At 39.7% G+C, this 9,710-nt stretch overlaps 1 protein-coding gene across 1 annotated transcript in view; it reads left to right on the forward strand.

The window, feature by feature from the left end:
• Positions 1–8,218, forward strand: part of CUNHXorf58 (chromosome unknown CXorf58 homolog) — a 42,004-nt gene extending 33,786 nt beyond the window's left edge. Inside the window, exons 8-10 of the mRNA XM_027771115.1 lie at positions 3,930–4,159; positions 7,016–7,169; positions 7,714–8,218. Of these exons, the coding sequence (XP_027626916.1) occupies positions 3,930–4,159; positions 7,016–7,169; positions 7,714–7,890 (561 nt within the window). The 3' untranslated portion in view covers positions 7,891–8,218. The remainder of the gene's footprint in view (positions 1–3,929; positions 4,160–7,015; positions 7,170–7,713) is intronic.
• Positions 8,219–9,710: the final 1,492 nt, after the last annotated feature.

A 9,710-nucleotide genomic window follows, 5' to 3' on the forward strand; every position in this document is an offset into this window, starting at 1 on the left:
AAATTTTAAAAATTTGTCAGGCTAACGCTGTGGCTTGGTATTTAAGGAAGCCAGATCTCACATTACCAACTTTATGTTTCAAATCCTGGCCTAGCAGCTTCATAAGCACACCGGCTACTTGTGCATTGATGCTCCAAATCCAGACACAATGGAGAAATAGAGGAGAAGGAATTGCAGCATGGCCATACCCCTTTAGGAGTTGCTTTCTCTCTCTCCCTCTCTTTCTCTCCTTACTCTCTAGCAAGTGCATATGCTCTCTGGCAATACAATTTTTTTAAAAAAAAATAGTAGTTTCAGGGGACTGGACAGTGGCACAGCAGTAAATTGCAGCACTCGAGAAGGCTAACCAACATGCAAAGGTTCCTGGTTTGCATCTGGAGGCCTCGGTGAGTGTGCTGAGCACATACATGCTCATGGTTCAGGACTGGCTGGGGTTAGGGGTAGATCACAGCATTGGGACACTATTGGAGATTCTCTCTTTCTCTCTGTCTCTCTCAGTCAGAGAAACAAATAAACCTAAAAATTTTAAACAGTAGTTTGAACTTTTTTAAAGAGATTTTCGCTATAGGGCATATGCACTCTCCAGAAAGACAGAGACAGAGAGACAGAAAGTGAGAAATCACCCCGGGACGGGGGGGAGTGGTGATCATGCTGCAATCCCTTCTCCTCCATTCTCCTCTCAGGATCTTGAGCACACATGCACATGCACTCGGCATGAGTTTAATCCACCGGGTTCAGGACTCGAACTGCGGTCAACTACATGGGAGTCCAGCGATGTAACCATTACACCATCTGCTGGTCCCCAATAGTTTGAACTTTTAAACTGCCTTCTTGTTCTCCTTGTGTAACTTACAATATGGAGCAAGCATCTTTCTATGTCTTGATTATAAAAGATGACAATTATATTCCTTTTTAAGTTTGGGTCAGCTGCCAACATTTCATTCTTTGCAGTTTAAATGTTGTAAAATATCTCAGAATTCCTTTAATGTGAAATGTTTTTGGCCATCGTCACTTCCTCTGGGACAGCTTTCTCCTTTTCGTCATAGCCACTTTCCTCATTTACGTCAATAAATTCACTGAGCTTCTCCAGCTGTCTCTCTACAATCTCTTGTATGACGTCACTGTCTGCATTCCCATGGTCACCTATTTCTTCTAGAACTCCATGTACATTTGGTTTCAACTTCACCTCCATGTTACCACTTCTTGTTTCTCTGCTGACCAATTCTCTCCATTTTCCATTTTCATAAATGGCTTACCACTGGGAGATAAAGAGGCAACACAACTACATACTTTGCTATCTGCCTGTGAACTGAACGATGGATCTATAGCAACCAATTTCTGACAGACTTTGAAAGAAGTGACATGATTAGTCACTAATCATGATGCAGATCAGTCATTTATGTAGTGCTCTATGGACTAAAGAGCCAGCAGCAGAGGTCATGTTTTATGTAATTGTTTACAGTTATACCATGGTAACTGAAATTGCAACTGTGTTGTTGAAGGACTAGTATTATTCAACTAAATGGTTGAAATTTGTGCATAACAAATATTGCACAGGGAAAACTGCCTCTGTTCTGTGTGTGTACACATTAGACTGTGAATGTAAGAGAGAGAGACTGTGTGTGTGTGTGATATACCCTAAAGGCCTCACTGTTATTGTATTTCACAACATTGTAGTTCCTCCTGTCCTCTTCCTGTTTCTTAAATCCACATTTATAATGTTAAGTTCATTATATATATTTTTGAGAGGTTTTTGCTATAGGGCACGTGAGCTTGCCAGAAAAAGAGAGACAGACAGAAAGCGAGAAATCACCCCCCCAGGGAGGGTGGCCCTTCTCCTCCATTCTCCTCTCAGGATCTTAGGCACGCATGCACATGTGCCTTGTGTGAGTTTAAGCCACCGGGTCCGGGACTCGAACCACGGTCGACTACATGGGAGTCCAGTGACATAGCCATTACGCCAACTGCTGGTCCCTATATATTTATTTTTTTAAGTTTATTTATTTACTTACTTCATATGAGAGAGAGAGGTACCCTCAACAGGATCTCACTATGTGACCCTCCCCACAGCCTATCCTAGCCAGCCAGGATCACAAGCACAAACACACTGACAATCAGCATGCACAGGTTGACCAGAGAACCAAACCCTGATCTTCCATTTGGCTTCCAGTATTACAGAGCATTATATTACTGCTGCCCCACTTCTACTGGGCCACTATGTATTAATATTTAAATTCTTTTTTTTTTTTTTAGAGAGGTTTTGGCTATAGGCACCTGCCAGAAAGACAGAGAGAAACAAAGAGACAGAAAGAGAGAAATCACCCCCCTGGGGGGGATGGCCACACCGCAATCCCTTTTCCTCCATTCTCCTCTCAGGATCTTGGGCACGCACACACACACATACCCAGTGTGAGTTTAAGCCACTGGGTCCGGGACTTGAACCACAGTTGACTACATGGGAGTCCAGCGACATAACCATTACACCAACTGCTGGTCCCAATATTTAAATTCTTTTTTTTCCCTTTTTTTTTGGAGAGGTTTTTGCTATAGGACATGTGCGTTCACCAGGAAGACAGAGAGAGACAGAAAGAGAGAAATCACCCCCCAGGGGGGATGGCCACACCGCAATCCCTTCTCCTCCATTCTCCTCTCAGGATCTTGGGCACGCACGCACACATGCCCGGCGTGAGTTTAAGCCACCAGGTCTGGGACTCGAACCATAGTTGACTACATGGGAGTCCAGTGACATAGCCATTATGCTAACTGCTGGTCCCAATATTTAAATTATTTAACTTTCTAAATCTATGTAACTTTAAATTTTAAAAAAGAAGCAGAATTTTTATAAATACTCTAAGTGAAAACAGTGAAATTCTCCACTTAGCACCAGAGACAAACTCTTTATTTCCCCCAACCCAAGCATGTCATGAACAAGTATGTCATGAACAAGCATTGTGAGGTATGTAGAACACAAAGCTATTATCACTAATTTTTAGGCCAATCCCTATTTTAATTCATCCGAGTTATATTTGCCATAAAAATGCTTGTGCTTTAAATAGTATGGAACTATGTGCATGACACTAGGTGACATGTATTTTGTCTTCTAGGAAGGAAGCTAACACATATACAGATAACTACAATGTTGCTAGATGGCAAGAAAAATCATAGGAGTGGGACCAGCAGATGGTGTAATGGTTATGTCACAGGATTCCCACATGAACGACTGTGGTTAGAGTCCCATACCCAGTGGCTTGAAATTCACACCGAGCACATGTTCACATGTGCCCAAAATCCCAAGAGAGGAATGTATAAGAAGGGATTGCAGCATGGCCATCGCCCCAGAGGGTGATTTCTCACTTTCTATCTTCATCTCTCTGGCGAGCACATGTGCCCTATACCAAAATATCTCTCTTAAAAAAAGAAAAAAAAAAAGAGTCATAGGAACAAGATGATGATAAAGTGCAGAGATAGGATTAAGGAATGACTTTTTTTTTTTAATTTTTCAGAGGGTATATGTGCTCACTGAAGAGAGACAGAGTGAGAAATCACCCCTCCATGGCAAACTGTGGTCAGCCATGTCGGAGTCCAGCACTCTCACCATCACGCCACCTGCTGGCCCCAAAGGAATGATTTTTTTTAAGTCAGTTTTTCTTTCTTCCATAAGAAAGACAAAGAGACAGGTACCCCCAACAGGATTCTCACACCATGATCTACCCCCAGTCCGAATCAGTCCAGATCATGGGCAAGCACACACATGCCCGGCTTACTGGGGAAGAGGCCATGTGGGTCAAGTTGTGTTACCACTGTGCCACTATCTCGCCCCAAAGAATGCCTTCTGTATGAAGTAGCTTTTGATGGAACTTTGAGAGATGTGTCCAAAATCATTTTAGAGCGCCCACAACCAATTTTTCTTAATCATTGTTTCCATATAGTATTCTAGCCTTCTAGACGAGACTCCTGCATCATCGGGTGGTAAAAACAATTACTGGCGAAGATTAAGCCTTGAAAACATTCCCAGGGCCACGATGATGTATGACATCGTTGATTATGCACAGTCTGGAGTCATTTCAAACCGTCTACAAAAAGAAATGAAATATTTGTTACGGAAACCACAGTCAGAAGAAATGCACCAGCACCAGCTGCGGATCGTTTCTGGAGTTAGGTAAAAGAGATCCTTCGGTAGGGTTACAGCACTGGGGGCATTTCTGAAAAGGTTCACATTCTGCCAGATAGCTCACTAAAGATATTATTAGAGCATATAGGAAAAATAGGGTTGGGGCAGATTGCTAAAAACTTATAACACTTTATAAATGGTACACCCGGACCAGCATATGGCATAATGGTTATGTCACTGGACTCCCAGGTAGTCAACCACGGTTCAAGTCCTGGACCTGGTGTCTTAAAACTCAAGCCAGGCCCATTTGCATGCATGCCCAAGATCCCAAGAGGAGGATGAAGGAGGGATTGTGGCATGCCATCCCCCCTGGGAGTGATTTCTCGCTTTCTCTCTCTCTCTACCTCTCTCTGTCTGTCTCTGGTCAGCACATGCACCCCATAGCAAAAAATCTCTCTTAAAAAAATTATGCGTGGGGACCAGCAGGTGTTGGTGTGGTTAAGGTGCTGGGCACTCCCATATGACTGACCATAGTTTGAGTCCTGTACCTAGTGGCTTGCTTGCTCTGTCTCTCTCTCTCTCTCTCTCCAAATTAAAAATAAATGAGTGAATAAATAAATGATTCTTTAAAAAAAAGTTATGTGTGTGTGTGTGTGTGTGTGTGTAATACACAGAAACCAAAGGACAAATTGGTACCTGGGAATATAGCTTGTACCACCAGACACACAGCTTGGTGTGGTTGAAGGCTGCCACAGCAAGTATACAGTATGTACGACAATAGAGTGGAAGCACTGACAAATCTTTCATTAGAGTGAGTAGTGGGCATAGAGACAAGATGGAAGTGGTTCCCTTATATAAGTGGACAGGAGCCATTCAAGGCAGGGGTAGGGTGGAGGACAGTGAGGATGATTTGGGGGCAGGTGGGCATGCCTCTCTTGGGAGAGAGCCCTAAGTGCAGGTTTAAATATTTCTTTTCATAATGACAGCCAAAAGGGTTCCCATTGCCCACACAGCACAGAGCTGAGGGCTTTTTCCTTTTCTGCTGAAGGTTATAATTCTATTCTTGCTATTCTGGCTCCCTTTGCCTGGTATAAATTGCATATAAATTACAGTGACATTATTCCCATCTTTACCAATAGCATGTGAGCCAATTCGCATTTTAAAAACACATGTTGTAGCAAAATAGAGGTATTGTGTTCTGAAATATGGACAGAATATGACTGGTCTGATTATATTCCTTTTTTCTTTCCATTACTAAGTCTCATCTAGCCCATGTTATGTACCAATTAAGCTGACTTTTTTTTTAAAAAAAAAAAAGAGAGAGAGAGAGATAATCAGTCTGAAGAGAACCTGTTGATATCTGTTTTCAAACACTCATATTTGAAATGAGAAATACTTCTTTAGAACACAAAGAAAACATTGCTGATCGCTGTCAAGCAAACACGCTGTTTTTTTTCAGGAGTAGAGATGAGTGGTGCTGACCCAATAACATAATTTAGCCCATTTATTTTACGATCAGGGCTATACATTTGCCAGACAGATGGCCTGGTTGAGGGCACAGTCTGTCATCATGAAAGAGTTTTCTCTAACTCATCCATATGAGCACTGAATATAGAACTTAACCCCATTACCACCAAGGTCAAATAAATGATGTAATTTTCTCTGCCACCATATATAACCCCAGGCTCCCTGCTGTTTGGATTCTTGCTACTGATTATCCAAGAATGAGTCACTTAAGATCCAAATAAGTAGTCAGATGCTAAATCAATTAAAGAAAAAAAACTATTTTATAAAAATATAAAGGCCTTTATAAAAGGCATCTTCAAATGCAGACTTAGTTTGGGATCTCCTAGAAACAGACCCTGAGATGAGGATTTGAGTGCAAGTAGTTTATTTGGGAGGTGATCTCAGGAAGGGCTGATGAGAGAGGCTAGAGAAGTGAAACAGAGAAAGAAAAGGACCAAAACAGTGTGTGTTAGCAAACAAGCTGTGGCTGTCAGTAACGAGCTTACTCGGGAATGTCAGAGCCTGTGTAAAACATGCAACTCAGAGTTATCTCACAGGGCCAAGGGAGTTGGGGTATTGATATACCAACTCCCATCAGTCATTGGTTAATGGTTGCTTAGGATGAGAGGTATTAATTCTCAGACATTTTTGACCTTCTGTGCACATGGGCTCTTATTCTCAAAGAAAGCTCTCAGACTGAGTGATGCAGATACTGGCAGGTGGAAGTTGGGCCTCTGTGCCCTATAATGATAAAACCAAGGGGGTTATAGGGAAAGCACCAACTATGTCTGATCCCAACACTAATAAACACACTTTGTTTTTCAACCATATGAAATGTAATACTTTTTTGTGTTAGTATTTATTGTAAAAAAAAAATTGAAATGGATATTACATTGAATTTCCCAGGAAAGCTCATTTCAAATTGATACCAGCTTTTATTATTTTCTTCATCATTGTTGTTGACATCATCATCTATACACCTTGGTAAGTGGTATGTAGGGGCCAGCAGGTGCCATGGTGGTTGAGGCACTGGACTCCCACATGTCTGACCATGGTTTGAATTCCAGACCAGCTGTCTTGCTTTCTCACTTTTCCTCTCTCTCTTTCTCTCTCTCTCTGTCTCTCTGTCTCTCTCTGGAGAGCACACATGCCTTATAGCAAAAATTAAAAATAATAATAATAAATACAACTAAATAAATTATTTTTTTAAAAAGAACAATGCTATGTAAACTGAAGCAGCAATAACTTTAACCTAAAATCTTATATAGGGTTGCTCCAAGCACTCAGGTCTATGATATATTTGATAGAGAATATGGGAATAAAATTTGGGACTTGCTTTAAATTTTAAATTTCATTTTGTGTGATTTTTTTTCTGTCTGTAATAAAAACATTTTCTAGACGCCCTATAATTCTCCCACCTTTACACCGGCCGTACCAACTGCAAAATCAAGTTACACATCCGTGTCAACGATCCAAGGAAACTCAAATGCAACTTGAAAGAATGAAACAAGTCTTTAAGATAGCTAAAGAAAAAACTGCTTCCGAGGTAATCGTAAGTTTAACTTGTACTGAATTCATTGTTTTGGACAATATGCAAAATGTAAGTAATTCTGATTGCCTAAGTAAAATGGTTCTAATCTACAAATTCAAGGTCAGAACACTTTTCCATATTGTACCTTGGATAGTATAAAGCTACTTTCACCTTATTACTTGCTTTTTTAAACATTCTTAAACAATATTCGTAGCTATTCTGAGAAACACCAGCTGTTTTGGCTCCCCATCAGCATGAGATTGGGGGGGGGGAATAGATCATCTCTGTGTGTTCACCTTGCTGATTCAGCACATCTCTGATGGTGCTTTTTTCAAAATGGAAGTCATTTCTACTTAAATGTACTAAAGGCTAAACTATGTAAAGTCTACCATCGTAGGCAGATTTACAATAAATATGTATTCATATATTAGTTTGTAATTTTTAAAAATCTGCTGTGAATTGGAGGGTGGAGCAGTGACACTAAATATAGAGTCAACTATGAAAAAATAAGGTAGCAAAAAACAAATATAAAAGACTTTCCACTTTTATGTGTAACTCTGCCTAGGGACTGCAAGTGGACAAACCAAGTACTGAGCAGCAACGGACAATCATTGCCTCCACCCCATCTTTAGACATTGTGAAAATTAATGAATCCCTGCCAGGTGGCAAATTAGAAAAAGAAGAAAAGGGATTATTTGCCTGGTGTGAAGACGCGTATCTTAGGAACCCTTCATCATGTTAATGCACAGCTAATTGACAGAAAACCAAAGTCATTTAACAATCTGCTTGTCTGTGTATAAGTGATGAGTATGAGTAATAAAGGGAAATAACATGGAAACAAGTCCTCGGTATGCTCTCTTAAGGAAATGCATGATGTATTTTAAGCCCTTTTGTATTACCTTAGGTGCACATATTTTTTTACTGACAGAATTTCAATCCAAATAACTTATTTTTATTAGATGCCGCCTTCGAACTAGCAGTATACAGTTTTGTTCAAAAAATGATGGGCAGATTAGTCCTGGGTCTTTCATTCCATTTTGATTTTCTTTCATTTAAAAAAAAATATCTGAACGGGCCATGCTTAGCATAAATATGAGAATTCATAGAATAAAAGGCTGCTCTTGAGTCAGCCTCCAGGATCTTTCTTTTTCAGTTGCATGTTGTTCTTACAGAACAGCTTGTGAATGACCTATTCTGAATTATAATAAAAAGAATAATGGATTTGTTGCTACAGTAGGCATGACATAGCATACCTAATCATTATTGAGCATTGAAGCACCTGGGGCAGAATGTTGCATCTGCTTTAATGTTGTACTTTGGCTATTTTTCAAGTATAAAGATTGTTTGGAATAATATTTATCAATTTCATTTTAATCAATAAATTCTCATTCCTGATATAGTGCAAATTACTGATTTCTTTTGTGATCCAGGCTATTGGATTATATCAAACCTTAACAGAGGCTGTGATCATTAAACAAAGCACAATTATTTATTGAACTTCAACAACGCAATTTTTTTTATTTGCTTAACATTTAAAATGCATAGTTTATTTGTTGATCTAACTCAGGCATGGCCGCCTATAAAAAGATCTCATCCTCTACCAAAATATACTCTTAAATGATAAAGAATATTGGAGTAAATGTATATCTGGATTCCTACTGGAACATATTTGATGTAAACCTGCACTCTTTAATATTAATACATCTTTATTTGATATACAAAAACGGAAGGCTAATCCCCTTGTTGTCAGTTTGTAATGAACACTGGTTGAATAGAAAAACACCTATGTGCCCTCATTTCTCATTTTCATTAATTTAGAAAGCTGTCCCTCATCCAATCAAATGCCTATAAGATTCAGTCTACTCATAGTATGTGCAATAATAAAGCTATTTCTGGGGTAAGATAGAAGGAAAAGACAAAGGAAGGAAATTTTCATTACATTTCAGGGTACCAACTTCTCATATTTCATTAGCTATAAATTCATCCCACTTTTTTAGAGAGGTTTTTGGTATAGGGTGCATGTGCTCACCATAGAGACAGAGACAGAGAGACAGAAAGTGAGAAATCACCCCACAGGGGATGGCCACACCGCAATCCTTTCTTCCATTATCCTCTCAGGATTTTGGGCACGCACACACATGCGTCTAGCATGAGTAAGCCACCAGGTCCAGGACTCAAACCATAGTTGACTATGTGGGAGTCTAGCGACATAACCATTACACTATCTACTGGTTCTACTTCATTCCATCTTAACACCAGCTACAAGAAAGGCTGGTAAATGCACTTTAGTTTTGGGCAGTTATACCCAAGGAAAATCTGTTGTTATCAAAGAGAGGGATAAGTGGATATTAGGGCACGACAAGCATCTACCGCCAAACAGAGATCATGTCTTCTATTGGTTCTTTTAACTTCAATTAAGCCATGTAACAGCATCACAGAAAATTATTTTATAAGTAGAATTATACATAATCCCATAACCATAATGTAACAACTGGTTTTTATTTTCTTTTTCTTTTAATTTGCTAGAGGGTGTGTGTGCTCGCCAGAGAGAGAGAAAAAGTA

The sequence above is a fragment of the Tupaia chinensis genome, unplaced genomic scaffold (genome assembly GCF_000334495.1).
Source record: "Tupaia chinensis unplaced genomic scaffold, TupChi_1.0 Scaffold000184_1, whole genome shotgun sequence".
NCBI classification, from domain to species: domain Eukaryota; kingdom Metazoa; phylum Chordata; class Mammalia; order Scandentia; family Tupaiidae; genus Tupaia; species Tupaia belangeri.